The sequence below is a fragment of the Trachemys scripta genome, chromosome 10, assembly GCF_013100865.1.
Source record: "Trachemys scripta elegans isolate TJP31775 chromosome 10, CAS_Tse_1.0, whole genome shotgun sequence".
NCBI lineage: Eukaryota > Metazoa > Chordata > Testudines > Emydidae > Trachemys > Trachemys scripta.
The window spans coordinates 49,697,734-49,716,609 of NC_048307.1; the positions used below are offsets into that span (position 1 = coordinate 49,697,734).

Here is an 18,876-nt window from a genome sequence, read left to right on the forward strand (position 1 = left end):
TGCCCGGACTTAAAAGATCAGCCGCTCCCTAATGCAGACTGTGAGTGGTACACCGACGGCAGTGGTACTGTTACAAACGGACAAAGGAGGGATGGCTCCACTCCATGGAAGGAAAAATCCTCCTACCGAAGAATCTAATATGGCTAGTGCTACAGAAACTACATCAGACCACCCTCGCTGGCAGAGAGGCTTCCCTACGGTGGCCTGATGCTTTGCCCCTTGTTTTGCTCCGAGTTCGCGCTCTCCCTAAGGGCAGATTAGGACTCAGTCCCTTCGAGATTATGTTTGGAAGGGCATGGCCTATGAACGGTACACCGGTTCTGGCAGGGGAGTGGGAAATGGGGTGTGGCTTTTTATCTCAGTATATGTGCTCTCTGTCTGCTGTTCTCTCTGTTCTCTCCACAGGTATACCAGCGATTTGCAGCCACTCCCGCTGGATGCCCCTGTCCACTCCCTGCAACCTGGTGACTCCGTTCTCGTTCGGACCTGGAAGGACGAGCGTCTCCAAGAGAAGTGGAAGGGACCCCACACCGTCCTGCTCGTCTCCCACACAGCAGCAAAGGTCGAGGGACACAAGAACTGGATTCATCACTCCCGTCTGAAGGCAGTGCCCGCTCCTGAACGCTGGACCGTCCAGCCTACGGAAAAGGACTACCAGCAACGATCTGTGACTTAAACTGTTATTCAAAAGACAATAAGGTCTACTGGGAATGCCCTGTGATCTCTTTGGACAGTCGCAGCGCACTCCCTGCTAAAACTCTGATCATTGGTTGTGTATATTCTCACAGGGCTGGCCTAACCTGGTGGCCTGGTCCCTTTTGTTTTTAGTCTGCCTGCTATTGGTAATTGTTATTTTGTGAGTATTTGGGGAACTGTAATTGTTAAACCCCAGGGTCACCTGCCCCAAAATGGAATCAGGTCCAGGGTCTGCCACTGTGTTACTCTTTGCCATAGGGGCATTCCTCTCATTGACTCCCGTTTCCCCCACAGGCTTTCGAGCAGTGGAAGGCCCAGGAAAGGGAACCCACAGTTTTCGATTCCCTTTGGAGTTGGTTGCCCGACCTAGGAGGACTGGGAGATGGCCTTGTGCGTCTCCTCCTCACAGGTGTGGTACTATGCCTGGTCACTCTCCTCCTGATTGCTTGTTTTAAGATGCTCCTCCATAGGCTTTGTGCCCCCCGTTCCCCAAAAATCCTGGCATACCCTCTCGTTAAGAACCCCAGCTCCATGGCACTCAATCGTATCTTGTCCACAGAATATAAGAAAACTCAGCCAAAAGCTTGTTGAGTATTCTCAAAGGAGTGAGTTGTTGGTGTCACTAGGCATCACCCTAGGTAACTCGGGAGGTTGGAAGACCTGAGAGTCGATGAAGCCCCCCCGCTCTAGGCCAAAGTGAATCAAAGCCCCTGCATGTTAAACTTTACTAACCTCACAGGCCAGCAGCTGGGAAGCAGTAGTGATAAGGGAAACCTACATGCTTCTAGCTAAAGGACAAGATTACTTGCAGAAAAAAACAGTGAGAACAAGCTGCATAGCCAAGGTTGTGTAATGTAGCCAGAGGGAGAAAGGGGGAGAGGTGAGAATGGAGGAGGGGGGTGAGAAAGGATGGGGGAAGAAGGGAAAGGCTTAGTTACAAACTGTATAAAAGACAAAGGCTGCTTATGTTGGTGTGCTTGATTTGAGACGTGCCTGTCTCCTTGCACCACTTTGAGATCTCAAATAAACTTTGATTGCTTCTCCACCCTGGTGTGTTTATTGGCATGACGCACACTGGGCAACGGACCCCGCTGTTGCTGTCCTCGGGCACTCTGTGCCGGCAACAAGCTGACTCATTATTTTTGAACATCTGTGATTGGCAATGCTGCATATCCCAGGCTAACACCATAACAACTGGTCCACCCTCTCTCTACCTAAATCCTGAATCCCACTCCCATGCCTTAACCTCAAAACCACCTTGAAATTCTCCCGTGCCGCGAGTTCCCACAATACTTAGTTTTCCTTAAAGCCTTCTCTCCTGGTGTCAGGGGATTATGGGAGAAACTTCACTTTAACCAAAGGCATTTTCTACTCCTCCTGGGTGTGGAGAAAAGCTTTAAACCGTGACCTGGGTGTGTCCTAAAGGTGCAGAACCTAGAAGCCAAATAAAATAATCCAAACTTATTTTTTAAACTGCATGATTTTGAAGCTAACCTCATGATTTTAGAGACCAGACTTGGGCTTATTGCCTGCACTGAGTTGGTGATACAGGGCCCCTTGTCCTGCCTGCTGCTCCTGGGCAAGCACCCAGTGCAGAGCTGCGCTCAACCAGCTGCCCTGTCCTCGCCCACCCTGACTGCTCCTTTGTGTCACATCACATTCCCCCGGCCATTCTTGGACACCCCTGACTCAGGGCCTTTCATGGGTGTCATGTCACAGGCCAGGCCCCACCGCCGGGTGTATGGGCGTACGATAAGGATGGGTGTGTGTTTGACCGACAAGGTCTTTCATTCCTTACATACATACCTTGCCCCTCACAGGGTTGCGGCTCCCTTAAGAGCAGAAGGGGGCGCCATCTTAGGTACCTCCCCCATCATGTGACAAAGGCAGCCGCCATCTTAGGCTCCTTGCTTGTCCCTTCCCGGATCACGTGAGGCAGGCGGCCAGCTGGCGGCGGCGGCGCGGAGAGGGGCAGCAGCGGATGGGAGCTGGAGCCGGAGCCATGGGGCAGTGCGGGATCACCTCCTCCAAAACCGTCCTAGTCTTCCTCAACCTCATCTTCTGGGTGAGCCGGGGGGTCCGTGGGGGCTGCGGGCCCGGGCTGTCGCTCTCTCCCTCTGCGAGGGGCTCGGTGCTTGCAGCGGGGCCGGGAGGTTCTTGACTTGCTCCCGTCAGTCTCAGACCCCCCTCCTCGGATTGCGGGGGGCTCAGCTCCGGGCCGGGTAGAGCCTTCCCCCCGGCGGGCAGGAGACGGGTCTAGCGCTGGGGCCTCGTGTAGCTGGGTGGGGGGGCTGCCGCCCTGAGCTGGGGTGTCTAGTCGGACGCGGGCTTGGGAGCCCCAGCGCCGTACCCCCATCGGGGCTGTGCCTTGTTGAGGCCGCGGGGAGCTGCCTGAAGGATGATTAATGCTGGTGATTGACCGGGCTATGTCACTACTCACACCTCCTTCCAGCAGATAAACCCCCAGATCTTCCCACAGAGGGGAGAGGCTGAAAACACTCCCATCTTCTGCTTTTTAAATACGACATGTCAATTACCAGATACCTTTCCAATCTTGGGCCACAAAGATTCAGTAAATGCAATTTAATGTGATAGGCTGCAGGGTGATAGGCACCTTAGAAGTACTCTAAGAGGTTTCCAAATAACCATACTCGACTTGAGCCTGGTTATGAAGTTCTAGTTTTTTAGATCTCTGCTGAATTCATTCACCTTTCTCAGTGCTGTTTGTGGTCATCTAGTTACTAGCCAGATGGCTAGAAATTATATATCCCAAATGTATGGTTGGGGTGAGGTGGGCACACACATTTCTTTAGAAGCCTTTTAATGTGATAAACAAAATAGTAATGTGCCCTTGCATTATAGTCTCAGTATAACTAATCATAGACTTTTTTAATTTCCTGCAATAACTGCAGTCCTTTACTCTTCCCCTGAATGTTAACTCTGCTGTAGCTAAAAACCATGCAGGCAGAAAGACAAAAGCTTTTCTGGGTTAGTAGAACAGTAGATCTTTGTAAGCCATGTTTTTAAATGTGGGCAGATAGGCTATATTGTTAACATAAAACCCAGTGTCATTTGGGCTATATCAGTATAACATAGCTTAAGTAAAGGAAACGCGATTTACAAATGATATGGTGGTGTGTTTAAAGTGCACCCTTTCCAAATTGATGGATTGGAACTGGGATTACAGTAATGCAAGATTGTTGTCCCAGCTGTTCAAAAATCTCAGGCTTTGGAAGGGATAGTGGGTAATAGAATATTAGAACAGAAATAACATTGATATAAATAGTTTAACTCTTCAAAATGAGGTTGGTACTAAATCTAATATCCCCATGTTCCATGGTGTGTGTTTTGGTCTTAAATGTTTAAGAAGAAATTTCTCACTAAATATATATTTTAGTGACCCATGGCGGTACTGCAAAATCTGTATATATGTGCTGCCTCCTGTCCCACCATTTCTGACTGGATTTGCTTACTCTGAGATGACTCATACATTTGAGATTTGTTTTGATTTTTCTTGCATTTGAAGAAGTGAGGTTCTTACCCACGAAAGCTTATGCTCCCAATACTTCTGTTACTCTCAAAGGTGCCACTGGACCCTCTGTTGCTTTTTACAGATTCAGACTAACACGGCTACCCCTCTGATACTTTGATTTTTAAATTAGTGATGCATGTGCCATTTAGCCACAATAGCCTCTATAATATCACTATTCATTTGGAGCACAGTGCATTGTTGGGTGTGGCTTTTAAAGGTAGGTTTGTGTTCTGTATTATGCTAAATATACTGTAGCTTAAACTAAATATTCATCCTGTGAAATTGGTTATATGTTGGTTGTAACTAGCCATGTAATTGTTTTGTAACTGGTGTATTTTTAGAGAGTTTAAAATAGATTGTTCTTGGTTAATTATATCAATTGGATTAGCTGTAGATGACCACAAACTCAAATTTGTTAGTCTCTAAGGTGCCACAAGTACTCCTGTTCTTTTAAACTCAGTTCTGTTCAATCATATGACTGCTTATCGTAGATTTAGTGATAATGTCTTCCTATGTTATGAACTTAAGTGAGAATTTTTTTGCACTTACAGCCTCCAAATATATAATTGTATGGTGACTCATTTGTGTAGTGACTGTTCAAGTTAAACAGTGGTTGGACAGCTGATTACTGTCATGGGAATGGTTCAGTGTAGGGTTATGAGGTTACTGATTTACAATAATGCTATTACCTTGGTTTATTGAGAGAAATTTGAGCATGAATCATTTAAAACATAGTGAAATAGTTTCTAGGACCATATGAAAATGTCTAATGTTTTTTTAATGGGTTTGTGCTCCCAAAAGTTGGAAATATTGTTTTTTGGCTGGGAGGGCATTCAGGGCAGTTCTGCTAATATGATCAATTGATGCTGAGCTGCCTGGAGAAGAGGGTAGATATGACAGAATTCTGAATTCAGCTGGCTTGTATTCTGATTTTGTTTTCACAATTTGTGGCATCAGAATGGGAAACTGCAGAATACCTACCTTTGCAAACATCAATTCTGGGATTAAAAATCTGGATCTTCAATTATAAATGCTAGAAGAGAAGGAAAAAGTTCAGCTTTTGTTCCATCATCTACATATTACTTGTTGCTTCCTGCTCTGGTCTCAACATATGGCATTAATATTTGGGGTCAGCTTTGTTGGTTAAGTAACATGTTCCATATTATCTCAGCCATCTTTGATTTTTCATCTGTGTAGTTCCAGTTCTGTTAATTAGATCCTTCAGACTTCCACTAAGACTTTGGCAATAGATTACAGCCTGTAATCTGTCAAATAGCTCTAAAATCTCCTGTGATTGCTTTTATAAATTTAGACCATCTGAGTCTCTTATGTAAAATATTGTTTGATCAGTTTTCCCTGTGGTCCATTCTCAATACAAATACAACAAACTGCTGTTGGGTGTCAGTGTAGAACTCTCAGGAGGATTGTGTCTACCAACTTTCACCAGGGAGACTGGGTCATAAATTCTCCTTTCTATCAATCAACAGATGCATGGTAGTTGAGGAAGAATTTGAACTTCCATTATGTGTTAACTCTTTCTAAGTACAGTTTAAATAGTGTGCTTGAATGCCCCTGAGTTTGTTTGCAGATGTTTAGAATGATTGCACCTGAGAAGCTCTCACTTTTTACTTTTGTTGTCTGAAGACTTCTTTGTACTTGTCTCTACAATCTTGTGTCACATCTTCAACTTGGATTTATATCAACTTGGTTCTGTGGCTTTGGTTTTTTAGTTGTTGGGCCATTTCTCATGTTCTGTATTATGCTAAATATACTCATGTTCAAACAGCTATCTGGTGTTTAATGCCAATGCTCATTCTTTCATTTTTTTTTCTCCCCTTTAAAACTTCCTCTTTCTTCATCTATAGCATCTGGTATTGGGCCTATGAGTTTTAATCTATCTAGGGCAGTATATCCAGGGCAAAGTTCACTTAATGTTTTTTCCCTGATTGTTTTATGCTGCATTGAAGATAATGCTTTCTTAAAAGAAACTTGCAACTTTTTTTCCAAATTCAAGTCTTGGTCTTTCAGTGTTAGTGGCTGATCAGTAGTTGATCTCTGCTCTTTGGGGGCAATAGAGACTTTGTGAATTAAGCCAATCTTGAAGAGCTGTTGTAAGGCCTGGAACAGGGACTTAAAGTATCATGTTTAGATGTTTAAGACAGATAACATTGAGAATATCTTATTTTCAGTATCCCCAAACTGTCCATGTTTTGTTCTTCCATTTAATTAGACAGTTTCGTTTAATTTTGAGGAAACGGATCATGTACTACTTTGAGATGAGCATGAATCTTTTGTATCTTGCTATAACTCTTGACAAGGTTTACTTTAGTATTATTTTCACTGCTTCAGTTTATTCCATTTCTTGTTTCTACCACTTATGTCAGTTATGCTAGCATTTCTAAGAACAGATCAGCATTTCTGTTACTTTTAGTAGAATAAGAAAGTCACCTACTGAACACTAACAATGAAGACTGAAAAATAAGATGGGCTATTCATTTTCATGATGCCCTAGGCCTATGTTATCAAATCCCCTGCATCTTTCACGTTTTCCTAGAATCTAACATATCAAGCCTGCTAACAGGTAACTGCTCCAGCCACTTCTAGTTCTTCATCCAGTAACTTAATTTCACCCACAAGGCTGCCTTTGTCTCCACTCACCAATGGCTATACCCGTTCCTCCTCCCCATTAAGCTTCTAGGCACTTCTGTTACTTTCTTACTGTTTGCTAGTACGCATTGTAAGAACTTTACTGTGCTTTTATTAACATTTCATAGAATATCTATCAACAAAAATGGTTCAGTCTCTCCTGGAAGCCTGCAATCCCCACTCCCCCATTATTAGGGTTCTTCATTCATTTTATCCTGATGATACCTCTAAACCTATATTCCCTTATTTTTTCATAGAAGGTTGCCACTGAGGCAAGTTTTTAGCAATTGGAGATAGGTGAGCTGGTATGCACTGACACATGTATTTGTACTGCTGTCATACAGCCAGCTTGATGTATCGTTATCACTGGCCTTCATGCTCCTTTCCAGGCCTCTAGCGCAGAACTTCCATGATATGCCTGAGCTTCATGGCATGGAGAACAAGAATTCAGAAGTGGCTCTTGAATTGGTATACTGTAGACAAATGCCTTAAGTCAGGGGTTCTCAAACTGGGGGTCAGGACCGCTCAGGGGGTCATGAATTTATTACAGGGGGGTCACAACCTGTCAGCCTCTACCGCAAACCCCGCTTTGCCTCCAGGATTTATAATGGTGTTACACTTTTTTATATATATTTATTTAATTTATAAGGGGGAGGGGTCACACTCAGAGGCTTGCTATGTGACAGGGGTCACCAGTACAAAAGTTTGAGAACCACTGAATTAAGTTAAAGCTAGGGTATTGAAACAAACCAGCATGATGACTTCATCTTAATATGAAATGGTATATTTTAGCTGCCAATTATAACATTTATATTTTAGATAATTTATATGAGGCATTTTTAAAAAATTAAAGGGAACATTATCAGGAAATATCAGTTACAACTTGATCCTCTCAGAAGGGTCAGCCCCCGATAAATAGATATTGAACTGCTCTACCCATTATTAATGTTTCCTTGCCAGAGATTAATCCTGGCACAAACATGAATAATGAAAGAAGAAAGCCTTACATTATAAAGCTATATCTTACTGATGTTGCACAAGACAATCTTGTGCTATCAAAGGACTGCACGTTCTTTTTAAAAGCTAGATTAGCAATATCTAAATCTTAGACATGGCAGATATTTATGAAGACACACTGTGAAGGAATTTAGCTTTTGATAGTACAGATAAACTAACATCTGAAGTTAGAAGAGCATCCACCAAACTTTGAAAGAAACAATAGGAAATCACTAGTAAATATTTCTGGAGAATTTTAAACATAATTACAGTGGAATAAAGAGATGCTAAAATCTCATTAAAGTTTAAGATAGGACTTAGTAAATGGTACACTCATAAGCATGACTTAATGAATGGGATAGATTCTGGAACTAACTAAGGACACAATAGGGGAACATGCCAAGTTGTAGTTTTAAGGACTGTTGCTATACTGCCTCACAGGAATTGCATCACTGTTAGCGAGACAAGATGCCTTTTACTAAAAAGGCGAAACAAAATCAGGTATATGATTCAAGACACCCATTGCATGGATGCTTTCCTTTACTCAGTAATCTGAAGTCCAGAAACAGCTTTGCCTCTATCCCAAAATACCACTGGGGAAGGCTACACAGTAATAAAATTGCAGGAAATGCTGCTGACTTTGGAGAATCTGGTTCCTTCAGAACAACTCCCTCCAGGCATTGACTTCAATCCAAAACACTGGTGTACTCTAAATAGAGCAAGAGTTGGTATGGCAAAGATTAGTGACAGTATGACCACGTGGAAGCTGAGGAATGACCCCAAATGAGAATGTGGAGAATTCAGGCAAATATTTGAACACTGCCTGATGCAGTGCCCTCTGTCAATGTCCTATATGTATTTCTGAGGAACTGATAATGTGTGTGGTTTTTTTGGTGGCTTTTTTTTTTTCTTCACCTATCCAAGTAAACCTTAAACTCCACATCATTGGTCATCTGAGTAGGTCAGGAAATGGATAAGATACGTAAGACTACCTATAAATGGAAATATTTCAGGATAGACGGATATGTTCATACAGAGGAAAATATTTTGAGAATAGCCATTTTTATCTATTAAACAGTATTTGCTGTTTATAATAGTAATATATTTCTAATGGGGGGGGGGGGAGAGAACAAGTTTCCTGGGGGTAAAAATCTGGACAAGAGATTATGTATGTTGTTGACTCCTGATATACTGGGAGCTTAGGCAGATAAGTGGCTTATGTAAATCAATGACAAATGGGGTCAGGGCAAAAAAACAAGGAAGGGGTATGTATCTTCTAACGTGCAAGCATTTAGGACATTGAAACATGCTACCTAATTCTTGTTTGGAGGTCTCCAGCATACCACGTGAATCCAGTTTTCAATGAGGAAAGGAGACTAATCTTAAGGAAAATGGGAACTTCATGCTGCTCAGTCAGTTTCTAGTAGCACTTCATTCCTTTTTCCTTTTTCTTCAGTTGTCGTGTACCTTCTTCACATGTCTGTAGAAGTAGAACAATCTCTGCATCTGTTCTTTCACTGTGACAACTCTGCTGCAGTAGTGGCAAAAGTAATTTTTAAAAATTTAGTATTACATGATCTTGGGCCATGTCGACACTTGCAAGCTTACAGTGGCACAGCTCTACCAATACAGCTGTGCTGCTGTAAGATGGCTTGTGTAGCTGCTCTATGCTGATGGGAGAGCTCTCTCCCATTGACATGATATCAGATAAATGAGGGGCGGTAGCTATGTTTGTGGGAGAACGTCCCCAACCGATGCAATGCTGTGCATACGAGCGCTTATGCCAGCAAAACTTTTATGTTGCTCGTGGCGAGGGTTCATACCCCTGAGTGACATAAATTTTGCTGGCATACAGGGTAGTGTAGACATGGCCTTAGTTTCAAATGAATGGTGCTGTTAAAAAGCTTTATTGAGAAAGTAGTCATTTAGCTTAATTTTGTGTGAATACAGGGTGGATAAAAATATTTTTTTTATTTGAATCAGATTTTTTTTGATAAAATGCTTGTTGAGGGAAAAACCTATCTAAAGATAGTTTTAGTTAAGATACATTATATCTCAAAGATATGTCATCATGGAATAGGGATTATAAATTCTAATTCTGTAGTATGAGACAATATATTCATGTAATGTTTAAGAAAAGTTTTGTAAACAAGTTCCAATTGGATTAGGGACCCAATCTTATGGGGCTCCAGGGGCTTCTGTATAGATTATTTAGGTTAATCTTTCTATCTGCCCAATGAGACTCAGTGCTCAGTCTAGAAGATACCATCAGAGATGCTTAGTTTTGCAGTTCTCAAACTTTGGATGTGTGTCTCCAGAGATAACATGCTTGTTAACAGCAAAAATGTCTTTAAATAAATAAATATACAGAGGTGAGAAATAGTTAAATTAAACAATTTAAATGTCTGGTGGTGGTCTCCTCCTAATCCAGCATGGCAAGAAAATCCTCCAAATCTTAATGATTAACCTGTTGAATTGGAGATAGTTCTCCTCCCAGTGACTTCATAAATATCTGCTTCAATTACCTTTGATAAATGAAATGACCAAACAATTATTCATTTTCTGATATAGCTGTAAAACTAATCTGAAAAGTTTTCAAAATAAATCACTTAAATGTATAGGGTGTACCTTCTAAAAATGAAACCTACATCTGTCTCGAAGTTGTGAAGAATATGTATTAAGCTTCTAACAACCAACAAGAATGCACTTGTATATAGAAATCCACAATTAAATCGGGTCTTCCTGACTAGTGATTTAAATCAAATCCACCCTGCGTGAATATCACTTTTAGGTGGAAAAAATCAGAGGCTTTGCAGAACAGCTCTCTTGAACACCCAGCTCAGAAGAGTTAAAATTATATCGTGATATTAAATCATATGAAATAGTTCTAATACCACAGAAGAAGCTGGGACACGTAGAATACAGTGCAAAGTCTTGTACACTTTCCTTAAAAGGAGAATATTAAGAAAAGAAGGTCTGAGCAAAAACTAATACATTAAGGGATTTAATGAAAAGTGAGCTAAACAAGGGAAGGTTCAGCTGTGGCTAAACTTATAAACTAGCTGGCTTGAAGTCTCCTTCTGTGATGGTAGCTGGAGAATTGTCTCCATATCTCTTCGGAAGTTAAAATGAGAATTAATTCTCAAGTGTCATTTAGTGAGCATAGATGAGCCACTGGGCTACCAGTGGGAATCATTCAACTGAAATCCCGCGCTTCGACCACTTGTCATCTCTTGGGGTACATCCAGACTACCCGCCGAATCGGCAGGTAGCGATCGATCCCTGCATGCGCTCTCGTCGACTCCGGAATTCCACCAGGGTGAGTGGCAGTAGCGGAGTCGATGGGGGAGCCATGGCTGTCAATCCCGTGCTGTGAGGACGGGAGGTAAGTCGAAATAAGATACTTCAACTTCAGCTATGCTAGTCCCATAGCTGAAGTTGCGTATCTTACATCATCGACCCCTCTTCTCTTCTCTTCTCCCCTCTCTCCCCCCCTGCCCCGCCTCCTAGTGTAGACCAGGCCTTGGTGTGAAAGTGGCTTAATTTCTGCTGTGGAAGTGAAGATCAGCAGGGTACTTTTGGTGGGAGGAGGGAGTCATTTTCTGGGAGTGTGTGTAAAAAATATATACTAAACTATGTTTAAACTTTTTAAAAAACTGATTATTTTTAAAGCTGCCCTCTTGAAACTGATATGGCATGTTTGAATTATTTCATTTGTTTTATTTTGAGACAGATTTTCAGGCAGCAAATGTAGGCCCCAATCCTGGGAAGACCCACATGCTCTACTTTAAACCCACTAGTAGTCCCACTGAACTCCATTAAATAGTCGTGTGCTTTAAGCTGTTGCAAGATTGGGGCCTTAAATGTTTCCAACTCCTGATTGTTCCTACTATATTTGTTGTCATAGGTGTGTTTTTTTTTTTTGTTTTTTTTTTAAATGGAGCTTCTAGCCAGTAGCAGCAAAAACAAGTTGGAAAGCTAAATGTGGTATCACTGAATAGTGTATGAAGTTTGAAATATTTTATCCAGCAAAGGAACACTTTACTTCATGGAAGAATCTTCATTGTTCTTGTGCAGTGCAAGGAATCTGGAAACAATAGAGGAAAGGTCAAGTTACAAAGCACTCTCTCTCCATGATCCCATGCATACAGAAAGAATGGGTGTGATAGGACTCTCTCTGTATATTTGAAACTTTCAGGCCAATGGTCCACTACCTCTTGTAATAAGAGAGATTTTGTATATATAATACCAAGTGCAAACGAATCTTAGCTCAGCCTTTTGCTTACGTGGTGAAAGTAATGTAATCTTTGTTCTGAAGTGCTGTGTTTACAGCAGCTACAGTTAAAGTTAATTTGGCATGTATACTTGTGTTACGTTGCTTTTAGTTTTAAAACAGTCTAAAAATCATTAGGATTATTACTACCTTCTTATTATACAGAAACAATTCTTTCTGCTTATTCAAACTGAGTGTAAGATCTGACAGCCACTCTAACAGTCTTTCAAAGTATACAGGTTATGAAGGATTGTTAGGCTGTGAGATCTTACACTGAAACAGTTTGTTCAGAAGAGCTTTCAAATAAGCATCAACACCTTAGTATGTACCAAAGGTAGAAACAAGAGGAATATCTTAATCCCCATAGGATTTATTAACTCTTGCGTCTAGCGACCATGTAAAGCCAGATCAGACCCTGAAAAAATGACTGATCTAAAGAACTCAGTATGGTTTACTTAGCTTCTCCAAGTAACCCAATACCCCAAAGAGTCATTCACAAGGTAGCCTGTGCAATTCTAGAGAAATTTGTTGGTATTGCATGATGCTCCATTTTTTTTCGAAGGATGATGATACAAATATACAAAAAAGCTATTCAGATAATCTTTCCTAATATTCAGCCATTTTTCTTCAATTGACTTGTTGTTACTAGTCCAACTCTTGTACCATCCTAACAGCTCCTTTCTGGCCTGTTGATGCACTTCACACTTTAGATTTACCAAGCTCCCTTTCCCTCCATATGCTTATGTGCAAATAAATATTTCATGGTATGGCTACACTTATGACAGTATGTAGAGTAGACACTGCATGCCCAGTTAGCACAGGTATTTATGTGGAGGATGAGGCACAGTTTAGACAGGTAGCGTACAGACACACCAGAACCCTAGGATGTATACCCTACGTGGCTGTCTTTGTGCCCAAGCAGTGCCTCCCACATCTGTTCTTTTAACTATATAGTATCACTCTGTCTCCCTGTTGCTAGAGCCTTTCACTGTGGTGTGGCGCTACATGTACCCTACATGCCACCACAAGTGAAGATAATCATTCTTAAGTCATCCCTGCAGCACTGGTCACTTCATCCTCTTCTAAACTCCCTCTAGTCTTTGGGTGTTACTTTAATCCATATCCACTTTGTCCAAACAGATCTAAGTCTAATTATTGCAGCACACAAGTTTCATTGACTTTCCTTGATTTGGGTATTCATGAAAGGTTGATACACGTATTTTCTGCAGTTCAATTTGTAATATTGCTTTTTACATTCTAGAGCATTATTTATGAAATACATCTGTGTAAATCATATGCAGTGCATATAACTGATGTCAATTTAAGTCTTCTTACAATGAGAAAAGTGGCTATCACTAAAATGGCATCTGTTTCCTCAACCCATCTGTTTTCTCAGTGTATTCTATGTTGCATCTGACTAGAGTGACTAAAAAGCTTTTACTAACTTTTACTGCAGAGCCATTGTAGTGCTGCGAGCCAGATTCTTTTCTAACTCGAACAACAGCAGAGTTGTTAAGAGTTCTGACTACAGAGTCTGGTGGTGGTGATGTGAGTGTCAGAAAAAGATGACTGTCAGATCTTAGATTGGCTTTGCAAACTTGTATTTTTTGATAGGCGAAGAATAAAATCTCTGTTGTGGCTTTTTTTTCCTCCGATTTTAAGCAGGTTAAGAGATTGTTCTTAAATTTAATTTGTCAATAGATAGAAGCAGAATTATTCTAACTTTAATCTTCTGAATACAAGTTTTAAACTAGTATCTTGTCTGATTGTTAATTTAGATTATAAGAATTTTGGTTGCAAGCTTAGTTGGCTTGAATAAATCTCTTCTAGATGGATGGTCTTTTTCTGCTATATTGATACATACCCGGTCTTAAACGGGTTGTAAAAACACACAAAGCAGCAGCAATATGAGCTTGATATTGATGAATAAGAGTACAAATTTGGAAGTCCATGTGTGAGATAAGTGAATCAGCACACTGCTCCACTCTAAAGCTGCATCTTCACATGTAAATTGACTTTAAAGATTCTGGTGAATGGTAACATACATGTTTAAACGTTCTTACATATGCAACACCAGCTTTAGTTAAGTCTTCAGTTGCTGTAATTTAAGTGCTTTATTTAAAGTTTTTACTTCAAAATAGTCATTATATGACATTACTTTGATAAGCACTGCATGTTTTATTCTGGATCAGCATTTTGATAGTATTAGTGGAATTCATGTCAATTTTTATTTTAGAAAGTACATCTCAAACAGTAAAAATTGTAGAATCTTAACAAATTGCAAAGATCCTAAGATTATAGAATTGACAACTGCTTTGCAGACAAAAATTTCCTTCCCAAATTATTCCTATGCAGCTATATGCTAAGTCTCAACTCCACTTCTATGAACTGGGTTTTCTTGGGTGGGGGAAGAGAGAAGCCACTTAAAATTCCATTTAAAACACAGCAGAGAAGGACAAAGAGGCTCACAAATGGTGCTGATTTCAGTCTTCCTTTGCACTCTCCTCATATCTGGTGACAGCTGCAGATGGTTTTCCCCTCTGCCGCCTTGCAAAATACCACATTTCTGACAAGCATCTTAATCCTTTGAAGTGGGGGATGACATCACTGGCACATTCACATGTTTCATTGCTAGGCAACACTTAATGTAATCCCATTGTTCTATGGCTTCCCTTTGGTTCTTCACTTTATATCCCAAATGTGCATGTCTGCATTGTTCCATTCTGTACATAAAATGCCAGCGTATTAGAGTTGAGCTAGAATTACTAGTTGTCGTCTCTGCCAAGCAACTAGTTTTGAAGGAAATAAGCCATTAAACATAACTCCGCTAAAATGTCTCATTTTTGTGTTTTGCCCCAGCTGATTTTTCAGTTTGCTATCTATATAGCACCTTATGTATTCAGTATTGTGCAAATGTGAACTTATTAGATAACTAATTGGAAGGGGTGTTGAGATTCCTATTGCTTCCATTTTATAGAGGCAGAGGTGAAATACCTTGCCCAAGGCCACGCAGTGAGCCACCAGCAGAGCCATGATTATACTTTGAGTGCGCCTGAATCTTTCATCCTTGTTTATTCTTTCACACTGTTACTTTGAATGCAATGTATAGTTGAATTTTCTGAATCTTCTGCATTTAACCTGTTGATTCAGCTGCCATATCTTCCACCCCTCACACTTCTATTATGGTAAATTAATGTAGTTTATGTGAAATGCTGTCAGATACATAAATTATAGTAAGTCCATTTTGCCTGTTTCATGCTGTGACAAGAGGGAGAGGAAACTTTTTTTTAAAAAAAAAGCATACTTCAAAGGTCTTCAGATATGTTGTTGGCCATTTTAAAGAGGACAGTGATCAATTGTTCTCCATGTCCCTTGAAAGTAGTTCAAGAAGGTAATGCCCTTAATCTGTAGCAAGGGATATTTTAAGTTAGATATCAGGAAAAACTTTCTAAATATAAGGGTTGTTAAGTTCTGGAGTAGGCCTCCAAGGGAGATTGAGTTCCCTATCATTGGTGGCTTTTTAAGAACAGATTGGACAACCATCTGTCGCAGATGGTCTAGGTTTACTTGGTCCTGCATCAGCACAGGGGATTGGACTTGATGACCTCTTGTAGTCCCTTCCAGCATTTCTGATTTGTAAAAACAAAAGTTGGTAGGGGAAACAGGCAGGAGTAGAACCAGAAGTTCCTTAGCTCATTTTTATCAAATATCAGTTCTGTAAAATTGAAATACTTGGTACAACCTAATGGTAACATTTGTGCTTTACCACTTCTCAGACTTTTCTGAGAATAGGAGCCACAGAAGTTGTTTGGGTCCCATGTTGTACATTTAAGAGGACCTGTAATGGTGAAAATGACTTTATCCTTTTTTCCCCCAAAATTAGTATTTTCTCCACATGAGAATAAGACCTGTTTATGACAGCAGGAGTGTAGTTCTCAAATAGCTTCTGAAACTTTGCAGCAAGAGGAAACTTCAGCTGAGACACAATTTGTTTTGATAGTAAAGTTTCACACTAGTTAAACTACAGATTATTCCCTCCTCCCCTCAACATTTTCTGTCCTACATCACCATGAAATCTCAAATTATACACAGCCAAAATTTGTAGCTTTCATTGTTAATGGACATGCTCACAGATCAAGGCTAATATAGTCACTAATACCTTAGGTGAACAGTACCGTTTTTAGGCCCTGATCTGGGACTTAAAATAAACTTATCCAAATACTGGCTTAACTTTATCCCTGTTCATATCTTACCATATTTACTACACCATTTAACATCTCTCCAGTATCTCATCTCGTCTTCCTTTTCTGTTCATTTAGTAGCTTCCTAACAACTTCCCTTCTTATGAATGTGTGTGGTGGTTTGTCTTTTTTTTTTTTTTTTTTTAAATCCAGGCACGATCATGTTTGTCATTTACATTATTCAGGTTGCTTGTATATTAGATTCACCCCTGCCCGCACACTCATTGTGTTTAGATTGTAAGCCCTCCAACGCAGGGACTCACTTCATTCGTGCAGTTTTTAACACAGTGGGGCACCCTAGGCCCTACAGTAATACAAATACGTAGTAGCATTAAGGTATAAATATTAATATGCATCTGCAATTAAACTACATAGCACCAGGGTCCCATCAGAAGAGACACAAACTGGATAAACCCCCAGAGCTACGCTGCATGTGACTTCATATGTACAGATTGTCAGTCGCCTGTATATATCACTTTTATTCAAGTTCAAAACATAGTATACCCCAGGGGGGAAACGAAGACTTAGATTAACACCTTTTAGTATTGGAGACAATATAACATATTGAATCAGAACTACTCCCAAAGTGAGCTCAATGTTTCTAGCTCACCAAAGCCCCCGTGATGAACTGTCTTGATCCATTTTAACTCAGTTTAGATAAATGATGATATTCAGGGTCATATAAAGACTCTGTAAAACCAGTTTGAATTAACCCCAAATGTTTTCAGTGTTCTAAAGCGATAGTCCATTTCCTTCAATACAGCTAGCTGTTCCTGGCCTAGGGAGCTCTGAAGGTTTTGGTAAAGCTTGTAACTTACTAAATGAATGTTAAGTACTAGCCATATCTATGGCAGTATACTAATGTAGTCCAGGAGACAGTGTAGTGATTATTAACTTCACTTGGCTTAAGGGTGCCCTGTTGGAAGACTGAACACATCTGAACAGACAGAATATTATAACTGAGTATACAGCATCCACTATTTTAGTTGCATCACCTTACATTCTAGATCGCATAGTTCTCCCATTTAAGCTGTTCAGTGCAGAATTCACCTTGAGTGTTTTTAGATGTTGACATGGGGCCGGGGGGTTGTGAAGAGAGGACAGTGGGTTCATTGTATAATTAGAAAAGGGAATACAGAGGCAGAAGTACTTGCTGCTACTGGTGTACTGTGTACTATCTTATGGGCCCCGTCCTGCAATTTTTGTGAGTGTAATTCCATTGAAGTCAGTGGAAATCTTACTGCAGTCAGAATTTAGGATCAGAATGATGTTGTGCATGCAGCAGTTTAGAGTTAGAAGTTTGCAATAAGTTGCATCTCTACAGTTGTAGTAGAGAGAGCAATAAGTTCTTCAGTATGAATCTGCCATTAAGTTACAACAGTAGAGGTAATTTCCTCTTTGTGCAGAAACTGGCTAGTTCGGACAATACTTCTGAGAATATTTCCTTTGAAGTTGAAATCTTACCATATGTATTCTTTAGATATGCACCACACTGATAATACACAGCGATTGTCTGACTTGTGTACTGTTCATAGTGAAGAATTTTATTTGGACTGGAGATATTACCTATTTAAAAATGGAAATGGTGTTACATAGGTTTCACAAAAGGGATCTTGGTTTTAATTTAATCTTTTCCTTACTAAATAAAGATAAAAATATTTACATGTGCACCCATTACTCCCAGCAGTCGAAATAGATGATCTATCTACCTGCCTAGTTAAGTAGCAAAATGGAAGAAAGTAATACATCTTGGAGTATAAAACCGTTCCTGTTCTTCTGAAGGAAGAAATCTCTGGATTATCTGCAAGTAGATAGCTGTTTGGATTTAACTGAATCTTAGGGCTTGTCTACACTGGCACTTTACAGTGCTGCAACTTTCTTGCTCAGCTGTGTGAAAAAACACCCCCCTGAGCGTAAGACGTTTCAGCGCTGTAAAGCGCCCGTGTAGATAGTGCACCAGCGCTGGGAGCTACACCCCTCGTGGAGGCGTGAGGTTTTTTTTGTTTTTGTTTAGAGCGCCACAGCAGCTCTTTAACATTGCCAGCATAGACTAGCCCTTAGAGTATGTCTACACTGGCAAGTTTCTGCACCACAAATTATACCACTTTTATTAAAACGCTGGAATTAAACCACTATTGCATGTTCACACTGTGCTCCTTGTGACGCTGAAGCGCATCCACATTAGCAGCTCTTGCAGTGGCGAAGAGAGCAGAGCATTGTGATAGCTATCCCACTGCAACTGGCCACAGGGTGCTCTGGGAAGGGTTTGCAATGCCTCATGGGGCAGGCACAACGTCACATGATACAGGTTTCCCAATCCCATTGTTCCATGAGCATCTTACTACACTGCCAGCTGCTTTTCAATTGAAGTGGGTTGGGGGAATGTGTGAGTGTATGGGGGGGGGAGAGAGACACTGTTTTGGGGGACAGTGTGTCAGCATGCTGTCTTGTAAGTTCAGACCGTGGCAGGAAGCAATCAGTCCTGAGGCAGG

The 18,876-nt window shown here is 40.8% G+C and overlaps 1 protein-coding gene across 1 annotated transcript in view; it reads left to right on the top strand.

Annotated features, from left to right (window-relative positions):
- Positions 1–2,604: 2,604 nt before the first annotated feature.
- TSPAN3 (tetraspanin 3) overlaps positions 2,605–18,876 on the top strand; it is a 34,494-nt gene continuing 18,222 nt past the window's right edge. The window contains exon 1 of the mRNA XM_034783481.1: positions 2,605–2,761. Coding sequence (XP_034639372.1) covers positions 2,678–2,761 — 84 coding nt within the window. The 5' untranslated portion in view covers positions 2,605–2,677. The remainder of the gene's footprint in view (positions 2,762–18,876) is intronic.